The sequence below is a fragment of the Dryas octopetala genome, chromosome 8 (assembly GCF_963921425.1).
Source record: "Dryas octopetala chromosome 8, drDryOcto1.1, whole genome shotgun sequence".
Classification (NCBI taxonomy): Eukaryota; Viridiplantae; Streptophyta; class Magnoliopsida; order Rosales; family Rosaceae; genus Dryas; species Dryas octopetala.
This window is the reverse complement of record NC_141373.1, coordinates 5,606,344-5,622,420: the sequence shown is the minus strand read 5'-3', so window position 1 is coordinate 5,622,420 and position 16,077 is coordinate 5,606,344. Positions and strand designations below refer to the sequence as shown.

The 16,077-nt window shown below is 35.5% G+C and overlaps 3 protein-coding genes across 3 annotated transcripts; 1 reads left to right on the top strand and 2 right to left on the bottom strand.

Annotated features, from left to right (window-relative positions):
• Positions 1-1,879: 1,879 nt before the first annotated feature.
• Positions 1,880-3,400, bottom strand: LOC147276429 (uncharacterized). Its single transcript, XM_086254680.1, has one exon. It carries the CDS (start codon positions 3,048-3,050, stop codon positions 2,094-2,096), a length of 957 nt encoding a protein of 318 aa, XP_086110806.1. The 5' UTR covers positions 3,051-3,400; the 3' UTR covers positions 1,880-2,093.
• Positions 3,401-3,669: 269 nt separating this feature from the next.
• FIO1 (methyltransferase) lies at positions 3,670-7,999 on the bottom strand. Its single transcript, XM_086254681.1, has 8 exons — positions 7,758-7,999; positions 6,889-7,094; positions 6,326-6,782; positions 6,023-6,230; positions 5,304-5,411; positions 5,067-5,216; positions 4,914-4,983; positions 3,670-4,171 (listed from the first exon to the last, which is right to left on the bottom strand). The coding sequence occupies exons 1-8, from the start codon at positions 7,991-7,993 to the stop codon at positions 4,104-4,106; spliced, it is 1,503 nt and encodes a 500-aa protein (XP_086110807.1). The 5' UTR covers positions 7,994-7,999; the 3' UTR covers positions 3,670-4,103.
• Positions 8,000-9,730: 1,731 nt separating this feature from the next.
• On the top strand, positions 9,731-10,566 carry LOC147276427 (chaperone protein dnaJ 11, chloroplastic-like). The gene has a single exon (XM_086255178.1). It carries the CDS (start codon positions 9,958-9,960, stop codon positions 10,279-10,281), a length of 324 nt encoding a protein of 107 aa, XP_086111304.1. The 5' UTR covers positions 9,731-9,957; the 3' UTR covers positions 10,282-10,566.
• Positions 10,567-16,077: the final 5,511 nt, after the last annotated feature.

The following is a 16,077-nucleotide window of genomic DNA, read 5'->3' as shown; positions in this document are numbered from 1 at the left end:
AAAATTTAACTATCTGATCCCTTGGAAGATACCATGTTTTGTTTTGCATCATTCTCCTCTCTGATTGTTTCATCAGTAAATTGGTATATTGAAGGAAATTCTCATATAGATCGTTAGCCGATTAGTTAAAGATAGGCTTCATGCTCAGGCCTGTTTACCACACTCGGGGGGTTTTACCACTTGAGCTACATGGAACCTTCATAATTGTAGTTATGGATGTGAATTTTAAGTATGCTCAGTTCTCATTTACACCACAACAAACTCAGGCTGCAGTTTGGGTGAGCTGTACTTGATCCCACCTGAACTGGCTGTCCATTCTGCGAGCAGCCAGAATGGGCGAAAGTTATTAGGCAGGGAGTAGGCTTCCCTACGACTATAGTTTGGTTGGATTTTGGATTGGAATCAGGTTTTTTAGCTAACAAAACCTATTCCAACAGATGGTTAGGTAATACCCAGTTGCCTGAAATATTTTGTGCATGTCTTGTTGTTTTGTATTTGATTTTTAAATTTCCCTGACTTCATGTCAGTCAATTGAGTAGAAATCAACAATCAGATTTATCTTTATTCAAGGAATCAAGATGAAGGTGTATGTTGACCACTAGATTTACCTATAACCAAAGAAGATTAAGAGGCTGACCAAGATTAATATGGAAAGAAGTAATACGAAAAGATCTTAAAAATATTAAATTTAATAATAGATATTACATATAATAGAAAAGAATGGAAAACTGAGAATTCATGTGACTGGTGCCATAAGAAGTAAGATTGAGACAAAAATTAGAATGATGATGATGTGTAGTAAAAAGGAGCTAAAAATGCTCCTGTGAAGTATAGTTTTCCTCAATGGTGATGTGCCCTACCTACCTTCAAATCTTTCTACATCTCTCAAATGGTGGTAATGGAATAAAAAAGTAGAAAGAAAAGCCAAATATAAAATAATCAATTGGTGCTGCTACAAACTCTGACAGCTGAATCTTATCAAGAAAGTCCAATAATCTCTTTTACCCATTTGCTCATGAGTTGTATACTGTTGCTATTTGGATTGAGATTGCAAGTGATGGTTATCCTGAATCATGAACTTACTCTACAGATAATAAGTAGCACTATTTGCACATGGCAGGCCCCATGAAACTTATGGTGTGGGGTTTGTGACAATTTTCTTGCTTGTCTAATTGATGAGTATGGTTATATTATGATCCCATGTGGACCATTGAGTTTTTCAAATGAGCTTCCAGCTTATTCACAAAGTTTTCTATGACTATAATGTTTTTCAGGTTTGTGGCCCTGCTCAACCAGAAAAACTTTATTTCTCAGAAGTTTTGAAATCATTTATTTTAACATATTTGGTAAAGAAGAATAATGTAATAGACTACAGACGGATCTCAATGTTTTTAGCCAAAACTGATGGAAAATAAAATTTAGTATCGCATGGAGGCTTATGCCTTTATCACTGATAATTATTTTCTCATGGCAAAAATGATGGCTCTATGCTTTTTCTCTTCTTTCTTCCTGCCGACAAAAGGTTTTCATCTAATTGGTTGGTATACATGTATTTATTTATCTTCACTTTATTAGAAGAGGTCCAAGTTAGAATCACCATCTATTAAATTAAAAAAATAATAATAATAATTCATGATTCTATTGTGGGTGTTTTGGTTATTGATTTTTTTTTTTTTTTTTGCCAGTTTGAATTCGAAAGGCCATTGAAGGTTCTTAACATTCTAGTTCTCAAGATCATTCTGCTGTATCTGAGCAGTCTAGACTTAAAGACTGACTGGCATGTACTTTCTCCAGCTCAAACATGGATGCTGCTCCAGAGTCAGTACCTGACTGCAGCAAAATTCTATGTGAAAACAGAAACCAGGAAAAACAAAAGGGATAGAGAAAAATAGAAGCTCACATAGCAATGTGCAATTGCATCATCTACTACATCCCACCCTTCATTTATTACATTACAAACAAAGAAATAAACTTACAGATAAACAAATCAACAATTGACCCCAATAGGAATTACAGTTCAAATTCCATGGAACAAAGATGTATCAACAAGAGAAACAAAATGAAAAACTGCACATAACACAAAACAATGAAACTCAGGCCTTCCCTGCAATTCTTGCATACGTAACTGCAACACATGCATCAACAAAATCCTCATCTATAAAATCCGTGGAGAAGATCTGCAGCCTATCTGCACAACCCCTAGAGAAGCACTGAGTTATAAACAACCTCGCGAATCCATGAATCCGCCCAGTCACAGGCTTGACACACAAAATGGGGTTATCAGCCTGAGGTGTCACTGTGTTCTCCACCCTGTAAAAGAACTTTCTTGATGACACTGGTTGCTGCTCACTCAAATGCTTCAGATTGCTTTCGAATTTCGTCGATGGCAAATCTGTGTCGATCCAATTGTCCTTCAAGTGTCCAGCACTCCACAGAGGACTCCCTGCCTTGGGCTGAGGTGACTTCCTTGGCTTCCACACACATATCACTCTCTTTGGCAGCAACTCTGAAATGGTCTTATTGAAAACATGTTCATCTTGGTTTATGAGGAACTCACCAAGTTGATCCACCAAGTACTTGTCAAACTCAGGAGGGTCTTCATGTCCAAACTCAGTCCTGATTTCAAGGATTATGATTTCGGACTTGGTTTCGGATAGAAACTTCTTCACGTCCTTGATCACAACATCCATGTTGTATGTGACAAGAATTCCATGACACACTTTGCGATCCTCCTGAACTCGAATATCAACAACTCTGGTGCCTCTAACAAGCTGGTGGTAGATAGACAGGGATTGGCATTGGGCAAAAGGCCTAGTGATGCATGGAATTCCAATCTTGTTGGTTGCAGAGTCATGGCTTCCCGGCCACACAATCTTGTTTATGTGAACTTTCTCAGGGTTTAGGCCATCCATCCAGTTTTGTCTATCTGATGGCTTGTAGTCACAATCTGGAAAGTCTTCGCCGCAGCTTTCGTGAAGATCACACAGCGTTTTCTTCTCAATTAAGATCGCCTTGCGCCGCTCTACCTGTTTAGAGACCTGTGAACCCATTTCGAATTATGCTCTTCCTCTTCTTCCTTATCTTCCTTTTCTTGATGTAAATGGAGTCAGATGTGCAGAGAAAAATGTTAGCTTTGTGGGTTATAATAGCAAGCATTGTAACGTCAGACAACAGATTTCATTGTGGTCAAGCGACCTATTGATTTGTACAAAAACTGATTATTTTTCTGAAGAGCTTTTTCTGTCTTTTATAATTATCATCATGATTTGATTTAGAATAGGACGAGATGTATTATCGTTTTTTATCTTGGTGGGTGGCCAATTCAATGTTTGATTGAATAAGTGGATTTGGTGGATGGTTATAATCGATGTATCTCTTTTTCTTGGTCCACTGGCATTTATCAATTGTTTTTTTCTTTGGTTGGTCCACTTGTATGGCTGTCTCCCAAGCTATGAGCGATTGTGCGCTATTTGATTTTGATATATTTTCTATAATGTTTCACATAATGAGAGATCATGCTAAATTTCACAGGTTAGCAAGACAAAACAGAGCATCACAATGTTTTGGGACTCTTTGGACTCAATGAGCTGCCACATAGCAACACAAAACAGAGCATCACAATGTTGTCTATGCATCCATTAATCCATTTGGCCTGGTTCAACCATCTCATAATGTGAAAGCACCAACAATTAATTGAAAAGAAGTTGCTACAATTATGGCTTTAACACAATTGCCTCAAGGACGCAAATATATCTAAGAGCATGTACAATGCAGCAGGTCAATAGGCAATGCAATTATGGTGACATTGGATGTAAAAAAGGTGCCCCAATGCTGATTACTATTCCGGCTCAATAGTTGCTAGGACAATATTTATCTCAATTTATAGCAACATATATTACATTGGTAGCTCAAAGACCAAGACAAGTTGCCGTACAGCTGTCGAGCAAAGAGTGGACCGGCATCAGCAGCTGTCAGCTATTGCATAGCCTATTTGACGCTTCATTGGAGCCCAACATAGAATTGCAATGCAATCACTGCAAATATATAACATGTTCAGTGCTGCTCTATTGCTGGATTTAGACAAGGAAAGGTCTACTGTGAGTCTACTTCTCTCTACAGAATTTTTGTTTCAGAACTTCCTCCAACCGTTGGAATATTGATGAGAACACTCCTGCAGTTAACAGAGACCACATCTTTTATCCATTTGCCATGAAAAATCTTTTGGAGAGAGCTACACCAACATTAAATGAATGATGCGATGAATTCTTATTTCTTTCTTTTGGAAAGTAAAATGAAAGATAAAAATGTGATTTGGTGAACCGATGGTGAAAGACAACTTACGGTTCCTTATGTTGTGACATCTCTATCACACCAAATTAGAGATTTTAGCATAGTTTTCTAAGACGCCTCAAAATTGAGTAAAGAACTTCAAAAGGATAATTATGTTTATCAAAATGTTGTGAAATCCAACTGATAAAATTAAAGGCAACTAATAATTTGGTTGAGAACAAGTAATTAACATATGCAAAGGTCATGGCGATCATTGATATTAGCATGAACACAAGTAAAACACCAAGTCAAAATTGACAGCCTAGAGATATTGGCAAGTCAATAATCTTAGCGATCCAAATTAATTGCACTGGTATGGAAGGAAAGATTGAATGGATGTTGCCTAAACCAAGTCACCAGGTTACCAGAGGGTCAGCAATGCCAAAAGCATAAGAATAGAAGGAAAAACTATAACTAGTAAAGAGATGTAAAACCATCACAGCAATAGCACATTCAAAGCATAGAAAGAATAATTTGGTGAATTGCATTCAAGGCACTATAACTAGTAGGATATGTAAAACCATCATAGCACCATAGCAGAAACGTTTAGATAAATAGAATTTGAAAAATAGGTGCGTGAAAACCTGAAACTTGACTATCTCTCTGCTGTAGTGAACCTTTCACTAGAAGTGTGCCTGGGATTTGCTGAAAGACCTATAGAAAGATAAATTTGTCCAAATCAATCACAAATTTTAAAAACAATGTCACCACATACAAGCCAAGCAATGACATCATACCGAAACACGGAAACTTAGGTTATTTGAAGGCAAGTTCAACCAGCTTGAACTTATAGATGCCTCTTGCATATCTTCACAACTAGCAAGTCTATCACCATATTGTGACTCGCCCTTCAAGATTGCATCTGACTGATCATTTGTTGTAGTGATCTATTAAAATTAGATAATGTTGCATATGAGCGCACGCCAATATCACTTGATAAACAAACACAATAACAAATTAACAGATAAGCATACATCCAGCGTAAATGAGGATGTGTTCAAGTTGCACAATGCACCACTATCACGGAAAAAGGATTCAACTGATTGCAAAACATGTATGGCACTGAGTTTTCGTTCGAGGCCCTGCGAAGTAGACAAAGTGTAGCATTAGATCTCCCGTTAGTAGTAACAGAAGGCATGAGATGGTGAGAATTATGATATGAAGTGATGTAATTCAATCCACATTGATGCCTATTTTCTGCACACATAAACACGTATTTTCCTTTTGTAGAAACAAAAGATAACAGCTAGGGCTTACTTTGGCTTAAAAATGGAAGAAAAAAAAAATCTATTTTCATTTTTTCAGATCACTGCTCTTTTGATTGTAACCTTTCTGTATACCACGGGTAAATCTAAAAGAAGAGAAATCAAGATGATCAGATCCCGAAAGTTAGATGTGCAGGGAAAGAATAAGAGCTATTCATCTTTCAATCTTTTGACAGGCTCAAAAAAACTCAATAAAATCAATCTTGGAGGTCTCCTGTTAACATACCAAAATAGGTCCTACATTCCAACCATCAGATGGGTGGGTGTGGGTGTGTGTTAGGCTGGGGCAAGGGTTTCGAGTTTGGGGGAATCCTTAACCTCATGTGGAAAACTAGCAGCTTCTGATTTGCAACATTCAGATAGATGCATTTCTGACATTGAAACAAATAATAGATTGTTGAAAAAATACAAAGGAAAGACATCCAAACCTCAAGCATGAAAGAGAGGTTATTCTTCACAGCCACATGAGATGATACTATCTTCTTGGCAGGAGGCAAAAAGGACCAAGCCAGCCCCCATCGACATGTTTGGCCTTGGACAAACTCAGTTGTCTTTACTATGGTGACTCCAACTTCCCAAAGCTTTGATGTCAGGAATTTGAGGTTCAATTTCCTCCCAATCATTGATGTGTACCACCTGAAATTGAAGGGTGAGATATAAGAGCTGAGTTTATGAAACCTTCAGAAAAGAGGAGATTTGGGAAGAACAGAATGTGTAAGAAAGCATATTACCGAAAAGTATGCTTCAACGTGACACTATCTTCAATAATGCGAGTAATGAAAGCCTTTTCTCCACCAGGACAAATCATCTCCTGTGGGGTCCCACCACATGAAGTTTTTGGATTCAGTCCTGCGTCCTCCATGGTCTCAAAAAATGGAGGGTTACACATGCAAAAGTCAAACTCCTCACCATCCCTAACCACACCAAGAAGGATAGGTGGCCCATAATACCTCTTATTCACATCAGCATGCAGATCAGATGAAGAGGAGGGCAAAGGCTCTGTTTCCCTTCCCATATTGTCAGTCAAATCTATTTTGCTTTCGGTATTAACCAATGTTCCGTTATGCGGTCCTTCCACTCGAAGGCTATTTTCACCACTTTCAACCTTTCTAATTTCAATAAGTTCCGAGATATGTGGATTATCTCTGACATTTCTTTCTGCCCACTCTAGTGCTACGTCACTCACATCTGCAACAAAGGTCCATAAAATTTAAATTTTGTTAGGTTCTAAGCAAGACCTTAACATATTCAACTACCCAAATCTGAAAACACTAACTGCTAACGAATAAACAACCTGACCCAACAAAGCTCCATCCTAGAAGAGATGCACCAAGAAGAGGATATATGCAGTTTGCTCCAGTTCCTATATCAAAACCCCTCACACTATCACCATTTCTTGTAGTCTTCACAATGATGTCAGACGAGAGAAGATCTTCAATCCAATGAATGTAATTCGATCTATTGGGAACTGTAGGGCATAGCTGCCCATCAGGAATCCACCTGGGAAATCAAATTCACATTAAACATACGGCATATACGAATTCCCATTACAATTCAACTTCACTAACTGAATGACTTCAAGGATTCAACCTTGGTTGATACAGTTACACCCTAAAAGGATGAGACCAAGAGAGATAAAGAAGTAAAGAACTGTATAATGAGTTAAGAGTTAAGTTGGGACTTCAGATATTAAAAATTAAAGCTACCAAAGTTTTATCAAATTACTTGGCTAATTATAGTTTTGTTCTTTAATTAAACACTGAATTTAAGATTTCATTTTCTTCTCTTTTCCTCATTATTCCACAACTAAGATTGTACTGAGATTAGGGGAATGTTTAATTTGATCATCCTGTTATAGGCTGCAATGCCTCGTGTCTAAAGGGCCATATTAATAGTTTGTGAAGCTAATTAAGGTGGCAATGATTTTGAATTCACTTCAGTGACTGGTAGAATTAAAAGCATTGGACACAGACACACAGAATAAATAGAATGAAAGCATATTCAACTAAAACAAGAAGCTGGGTAACCTCAAAAATTGATAATAAACAATAAAAACACTAACTTTCAAATCGAAACAGAAGCAAACCAAAGCATCCACATGCATAACCCTGTATTCCAACAAATGCCCAAGTAACCATACGTAAATTTGATGAGCAAAATTACCAATTGAGGCCGTGGTCGTGGACGAGCAGGACCCGGGTGAGTTCCCGGGTGGCGTTGAAGTCGGTCCAGTCGATTCTGGGTCGACCATCTCGGCCAAAGAAGACGAAGGGTTTGAAAGACGGGTAGAGAGAAGCTAAATGGGCGAAGTCGGGTGGGTTCTCGGAGTACTTGTTTCTCGGGTGGGTCGTGGGTCGCTCCACCTGCCTTCTCCTCTTCCTGTTCTTGTTCGACGGCATTTCAAATTTGGCGTCAAGGTTCTCGCCGGCAGCTCTCTAAGTCAACAACATTTTTGAGGCCCAACAAACAATTAGGAGGCCCATCAAGATTTGAGAATCCCAGGCCCAGTGAAAGCCCAAAATATGGCAGGCCAAATCAAATAGAACTTTATTTTTTTGGCCAAGAAATCAAATAGAACTTTAATCCCTTGCAAAACAACAGAATTTTTTATCTCGTGATATTTCTTTTTCCAATATTTCAAGAGATCCTAATTTTAAATTTCCTTCCTAAATAAAAAACAAAATGAGTTTAGTCTTATAAAAGTTATAAATAAAGAAGTAAAAATACAACATATCAAGATAAATGATACTTTTGAATAAATGTTTTTAGTTGAAAAAAAAAAAAAATTTAAATTCTTGTTTTACATAATAAAATATTACACAAGTGGTTGACCTAGAGAAGATCCAAAATCATTACTCTAAGTAAACTAAAGAGACAACAATCTCATATTTTATTATCTAATTTAATAATACTAGAAGCATCACATTGTAATATTGTATCTCAACTTATTAATCTCAACTAATGTAGTAGATGACATGTCAATTCCTTACTTGTGTTGTAAATAAATGAGGTTTAAAGTGAGTCCATAGATAATAAATAACAAACTCTCACATTAGTTGAGATTTATAAAGTTAGGATATAAGATAGTGCATGTAACACTATTAGATGATTGTTGATGTATATATGTTACATCAACTATATCAATTATAATGTATCACTATATATCAAAAGTTTATGCCCACACATATCGGACCCTACACACCCTAAATTCTTATACAAATTCATCACTATTCTACTCACACTCTTTGAGCCGACATATAGAATGACTGTAATTAGTTTTTTATGAATGCATTAAGGGTAATGATTTTCACATTTTAATTTTGTTTGTTTGTACTTAGAGGAGAAGTGCAAATGCACACAAAACAAAAGTCATTAGAATCGTGATTTTACGTCAACAAAATTTGGACAAAAGATTTCCATTGTAAAGAGGAGACTGAATATCACTTAGATCAGATGATCATTGATTTTGTGTGCACTAATTTGGAAATATCATTTTTTTTTTTTGGTTAGAGATCCTCTAGCATCACTCTCTGAAAATTCAATGGCTCTCTAACCGCTAACAAATCTCAACCGACCGGGTTCGTGCATTGATGGTGAACAAAGAGGAAAAAGGAGCAATGAAAAACCAATAGGATAAAAGGAGTGGACCCAGCTCTATCCATATATACAAGAGTGAAAGAGAAAGTGGGACCAGTCAATAAAGGATAGGCCTATCCAAACAAACAGAAAGCTGAGTCAGCACAGTACAGCATCCTATGGATAAGGTCATAAAAAGAACCTTTACCATTCTAAAAATAAGACTTTAGACACAAACACAAATGCACAACCCATATTATTAATTTTGCATAAATAAATAAAAATTCATAGATCACATACTAACAAGACATGATCTTAATAATAATAATGCAGAAGAAGTTTTGTGCGTGATGTTTTTATTTGTTAAATGTGTCAATCAATATTAATTATGCAAAATAAATTGTGCGCACGATATTATGTTTTTATTTGTAAAATATATATGATTGACGTATAAGATTTATTTAAATACAAGTCTTTCTTTAAATAACGAGAAAAACTGTCATAACTAACGAACTCTTTGTCAAATATAAAACTATAAGATACACCTCAAATACATACAATCACGAAATAAATATCAGCTTCGCATTATAGGAATTAGTATCAACCATATTCTTTACCTCTCTATAAATTCACTCCCCCTTCCTTTTATTGAACTCCTCAAGCCCTCCCAATCTCAATATTTGCCTCATAATCCCCTACTCAACTGTGTGCTTCAAAACCCATATTTTGACCAAAATTTGAAGCTGCCTATACCAAACCAACAACGTTTGATCGAGAATTGAAAAATATGGCTGCAGCAAGTTCAAGTAGTTCATCACTGTACGAGGTTCTTGGGCTTCCAACTGGAGCAAGTGGGCATGAGATCAAGGCAGCCTATAGGAGGCTAGCCAGAAGGTGTCACCCTGATGTGGTGGCCATGAACCAAAAACAGACTTCTGCCACCGAATTCATGAAAGTTCATGCAGCTTATGCAACACTATCAGACCCTGAAAAAAGAGCAAAGTATGATAGGCAACGACCTTTTTGTTCTTCATCCTCCTCAGCCGCCGCCGCCATGTCGGGCTCTTCAGGACGTAGTTGTAGGAATTGGGAGACTGACCAATGTTGGTAGAAAATTAACTAGTGCATATATGATTTGTGTAAATTAATGTATATACGTACTCTACTGTTTTAATTTCTAGCTAGCTTGCTCTGTTCTCTGGTAATCAGTTTGGTTTTGATTGAAAACAGAGAGAACAGGGGATGGAGGACCACACCTCCTATTTAGTTCCTGTGCATGGGAACATTTAGTCAACTTAGTATATGTAGGCAAAGGCTTGGCATTGGAAATGTATTTTAAATTGAATCTTGATTAGCTAGCTTTCTATAATTCTATTTTATATATTAATCTCTTATATATATTTGTTGCTATACTTGATTAACTTGACTAACATAAAGTTGGTTGCTATATTTGTTTTTAATGATTTTTAAGTCTATCCATAATCCATGTATTACACATACATGGGTTATAAATTTATTAATGCAACCCTACACGTACTCAAAAGTATTATAAGTTTATTCACCTTTTGCTCATATATTTTTAAATTTATGATATACAATAATACAATTAAGATTAAAAGTTCAACACAAACAAGTGGAAGTCCCGGATTTCAAACAATAAGCTCAGTAATACTAATACCACATCATATGATCAAATAGTGTGAATCAGAAAATGTGATTTTTTTTTTATATTTTAATTTTTCAGATTAATTTTGAAGAGATTCACATGCAGGAACAGGAACAACAACATTATTAATGGAAAAAAGTTAAAAAGAGAAAAGCAATATCTTTGTTTCTGGCCACCAGTCAGTCTGTTGTAAGTTATAATTTACCAACTATAAGTCATCATCATGCACAAATCCCCATGAAAGGACTTCCCTGTCATTGCAAATGTTTCATTTTTTTTCTTATTTTGGAATTAATGGCCATTACATTTGCATCCATCTAAAAACTTGGTAGTTCAGGTTGGAGAGGTCAGTTAGTATTTGAACTATCTTGTTGTTTAGCCAAAAAGAGAGGTAAAGGAAGTTATCTTTTTTCATTTTTTGTGTTCTGATTTTTCATAGGATAAAATCTGAATAAAAAACTTATAAAAAAGGTAAAGATTTTATCTTTTGGGAAAAGAAAAATGAAGAATTATTCGGTCTAAATTCGTCTTCGGATAGTTTTCATTTGTTCTCAATTTCTTATATTGTTCACAAATAAGATCAGCTTAGTCTTGGGCTGATATTGTCTTCCAACCTTGTTAAGAATCAATGAAGTTCAGTCATCTCCCCATCAAGCCCAGTTACTATTCCCAATTCACAAATTTGCATTGGGATGGAGTGATGGACCATCACCATATGGTATGTGGCCCAGCCCCAACTGATCTACATATATATGAGAGAAACAATTATTTTGGCCTTCACGATGGTGTGTTGTTAGTTGTTACTCACACCCGAAAAAAATGTTTCAAAATTTCCAATTTTACCCCTTTCATTAATTTATTATTTTTATCAGAAAAAAGAAAACTTGGAGGACATGGTTTCTCTCCTTACTTGCATATATATATATATATATATTTATATATATTGAGGTATAGTTCAACTTATTTATGTTGAGGTATGATCTTGTTGGAGCCCACACGAATCGTTTTGTGTCAATTCAAACCGTTCATTTTTTGCATCTCCATTGATAGATCATCCTTGCAAAAAATTAGTCAAATCAGAAATCATTTTCCTATCTAACTTTATAAAACAAATGAACAGTTTCATCGAAAATATTTGGTTCATCCATTTATTTGATCAAAGTTAGATATGCAAATAATTTCCGATTTAGTTAATTTTTTGCAAGGATGATCTATCAATAGAGATGTAAAAAATGAACGGTTTGAATCGACACAAAACGACTCGTGTGGGCCCTAACAGAGTATACCTCAACATAAATAAATTGAGGTATACCTCAATAGAAGAAGCTTGTATATATATATATATATTTTTTTTTTTCATATCCCTATTTTATTTTGAAAGAATATTTTTGTGTGACTCACATGATATTGTTTTTGCGATTCAATGTATTTACAATTAAAAGGGTTTAATAAATGTTATTTGAATAATCCTATTAGTCAGTTCAAAAGAAGATTTCAATGATGGTGGGGGGTTAGGGTTATGTTACAAACTCAATTCTTTCCCGATCTGCCTATAAATACTACTTTTCATATTGATATATTATTAAGGAACTTCCGTGTCAAATTATTGTAAAAATCATAAAATTCAGTCTTAATATAATGGATTAAGTCGAATTAATGAACCTGTTTTAAATAAAATAGGATAAATAAAAGGTTGGAAACTTGGAATGCAGGAAATTATTGAGCTGACAGTCATGTACAGCAATAAGTATATTACATATGTGCCCTTTCAATTCTCAAAGAGTCATGGAGAGATTCCTAGCTTCTTTACACTGTTCAGGATCGAACAGAACTTCGAACTCCATATGGCCTATTAGGTAAAGCAAACAAAACCATGCACAATAATTTTCGTACAATGCAGATCATTGCACATGCATGCAATAAGTATATATATATATATATATATATATATAATAAGGGAGCTGAAACATATGCCGATATACATAGTTGGGAAAACTTCCACGTACAAAGACATGTCCAAGTGGTTGTAAACTAAAGATGGACAATATTAATAAGCTTAAAATTAGTAAGTGACCTAGCTACTGACCTGGTTGGTGTATTATGTCGTTCCTAAGTACTAGCTATAGTACGTACTATACTTTATCCCCCCTGTAATGTTTGTTTGGAAATTGGGTTTGTAAAAACTGTGACGTGCATTAGTCTAACCCAAAATGATGAGTTCATAGTATATGGCCCGCGAAAAAGGGTACCAATGCTTTGGTTTCTTGTGCATTCTCATAAGAGCATCCAATGCATGCTTTTTTAAGTTTCTCTAATGGTCCAGTCTATAGCTAGTAGAATTTAGACAGCCCGACAAAGAAGGATGTGAAGAGGAAATTAAGTTCTAAGTCTGTTTAGTGAAAACTTTCAAACATCCGTTTTTGTCATATCTCCTTAATTTGTTAGCTAGAATCTTTTTGCCTTGAGCTTCTTGGCCATATATAGTGGGTGTAGCATAAGATCAGTCACTTTACGCCATAGGTGCACTTGAAAATGACACGACGTTTCTCATGGCTCCATATCCAAAACCTACAAAATATAGGTTAATTAAATTCATTTGCATTTAGACAAAGAAGATCGATGTGAGTTTTTTGTTCTTATTCTTGTTTTTAACTTAATAATAAAATTATAAAGATGGTATGATGATTAGACCTCATTAATTAAATTTCGTTGGTGTATGATATTGTGATTTCTATTCCTTTCTATTTCTAAACATTATAACTAAACATGTTAAATTTCATAAATTTTTAAAGGGAGAAGAGAGAATTGAATTTGGGACCGACATTCTAGAGATGAATATATACCATTAGATTAATAACTAGTTGGTGCGAAGTAAATATATAATACCTTTAACATTAACATGACAAATTTCACTTACTTTTCACTTAGCTCTTGAGACTAAGATAGAAATGCATGGTTGTCCTCAACAGAATGAGGAATCCGACAAACCCAAAATATATAAATTACACTATTATGAAAAATAATTCCTCCACCTTAGGGTTGTGGTTGTGGAGATTTCAACTCATAGTATATAACTTCAACATAAAAACCAATATTCTTAATTGTTATTGAACCCCATTTATCAGACAAAGACGAAAGATAATGATGACAGAATCCACCCTATATATATATATATATATATATATATATATATTCTAGATTCATTTATAGAAACTATTCTGGAAATTACATGATTGACAAGTCGGATGAGGGAATGAAAATTGTATATAATGGGTGTAGTGGGTGGGTCTTACCCGGCCGGAAAGATCCGAATAGCACAGAGGAGAATCCAGGGCATCCCATTAGATCGAGCTACGCGTCAACTTGGCCTCTCGGCCTGGTTGGAATCTTCACTGCGCTTTCCTTGGATATATGTGATGGCCCAACCAGAAGGAATCGGGTACACAAGCTAAAATAAGGAAAAAAGAAAACTGCAAAAACTTGCGTCTTCAATCATTCATGACATCTCCAATACAATTTTTTTCAAAGTTTGAACTGTGTTGATGAGCTGCCACCCGTGACTCATTTGCTAGGTACGTACATCCTGGATTTTCTGCCCCCCACATCATGCCACCACAGCCATAGTAGCTTGTCAACCTATATGGATGCTTTCATCATCATGAAAAGGATTCGTCTGTCCACGTACAGTACAATGGACATGTAATTGTATGTCATATAAATCAATGTACGTATATGACATACAATTATATTTGATTTTATCAAAATACGCCAATATTTAAGGATCAAGAGATAGTTGTATGTCGTACAATGATTGTAACAAAATTTTCCTATGAAAATAAGTGCTTGATCCAGATTTGAGATAGGGCTAATTAAGACTAAAACTTAATTTGCAGGTGGTTCTTCCAAAGTTTTAACTGTCTAAGGAGATGACTGGATTAGAGTTATGTACGTATGTAATATCATATCTCATAATGTCTTGCTATTTTCGTAAAGACCTAGCTGATATTTGACTGTCAAAGTGAATAGCAAAATTAAGGGAAAGTTTTGTATATGGCCTTGTGAAAGTGGTGATCAAACTCGAGTTTAAGCTCATCGTTCAAAAGCCCTAAGTAGGTACAATCAATCGGAATTGAAGTCCCCCTTCACTTAAGCTGCCCATTAGATCTAAACCCCACCATCCTCACTAGGCTATCTAATAACTGTATATGTAAAAACGATTTAACATGAAGATCATTAATCATATCGCCAATCTTTTGTTTTTTGTTGTATAAACTGGAGTTTCATCACTAGAAGTCACTAGCAGGTGCATGCAACTGGGAAGCACCTGGCTGAAAAAACTTATTAACATGTTATTAGATGTTGTACCAACAAATTACACCGACTCAGTAGATAATTAAAATTAGTGGTAACATCTATTATATTAAGATAATAACATAACTCGCTTTTACTCAATCCATGAGGCTAGGGAAGAGAAGGGATTTGAAGTAATAAATTAGAAAAAAAAAAAAAAGATATATATTTTTCTATTTTTCCCAATAATTGTCCATATTTCGAAGTTACAAACTTACAACTTCCTACGTACCCCACCTCAATGTTGCTTGAGATACAGTTGATGTGTGTCATTTTCTAACTTATTAATTAGTTGACTAAATATGTTTCTGATTATGCAACAAAATATTAGAACGTATCTTTGTTACTATTCTTCAAAAAAGCACCCCGCACGTATAGTCAATTTCGAATTTCCCACTTTACGTATACGTATGAAAAATCAAATCCAGAGAGGTTTTTTTTTTTTTTGGACAAAAAAATCGAAGTGAGTTTAGACCAATGAATTGATCAGTTGCTATATATAACGTGGAAAAGTAAATGCAATTTTCTTTTACATGAAAGTGGGAGAAAAACCCGTCTGACCATACCCAATACCTCCTCCTCCTTCTGCCGGCGGCGCCACCCTCCCTCCACCTCTATTACTCCCTAACAGAGACATCGGAATGCAATAAACACATCCCTAATTATGATCCCTCACCTGAAGAAAAAACAAGGAAACGAAACTTGATCTGCCATGGAAATGACACCATTCATTTTACGTTAAGTTTTTGATTGATTGAATAAACATGGTGAAGGACATATAGAAAGGAGCAGGCCACGCACATTGTTCTCATCCTTGTACGACGAAAAGCCATCTCCATTAGAAGGTGTTTGATCTGGTTTTGAAGGTCTTTTGTGTAATTCTTGGGGGTC

What these genes read in the sequence shown, in the direction of transcription:
- LOC147276429 (XM_086254680.1), bottom strand. Translation starts at nt 3,050, where the DNA reads ATGGGTTCACAGGTCTCTAAACAGGTAGAGCGGCGCAAGGCGATCTTA.
- FIO1 (XM_086254681.1), bottom strand. Translation starts at nt 7,993, where the DNA reads ATGCCGTCGAACAAGAACAGGAAGAGGAGAAGGCAGGTGGAGCGACCC. An exon ending in CACGACCACGGCCTCAATTG is followed by an intron (nt 7,095 to 7,757) that starts GTAATTTTGCTC and finishes TTGATTTCCCAG; the next exon opens with GTGGATTCCTGATGGGCAGC. An exon ending in ACGTTGAAGCATACTTTTCG is followed by an intron (nt 6,231 to 6,325) that starts GTAATATGCTTT and finishes CTTCAATTTCAG; the next exon opens with GTGGTACACATCAATGATTG.
- LOC147276427 (XM_086255178.1), top strand. Translation starts at nt 9,958, where the DNA reads ATGGCTGCAGCAAGTTCAAGTAGTTCATCACTGTACGAGGTTCTTGGG.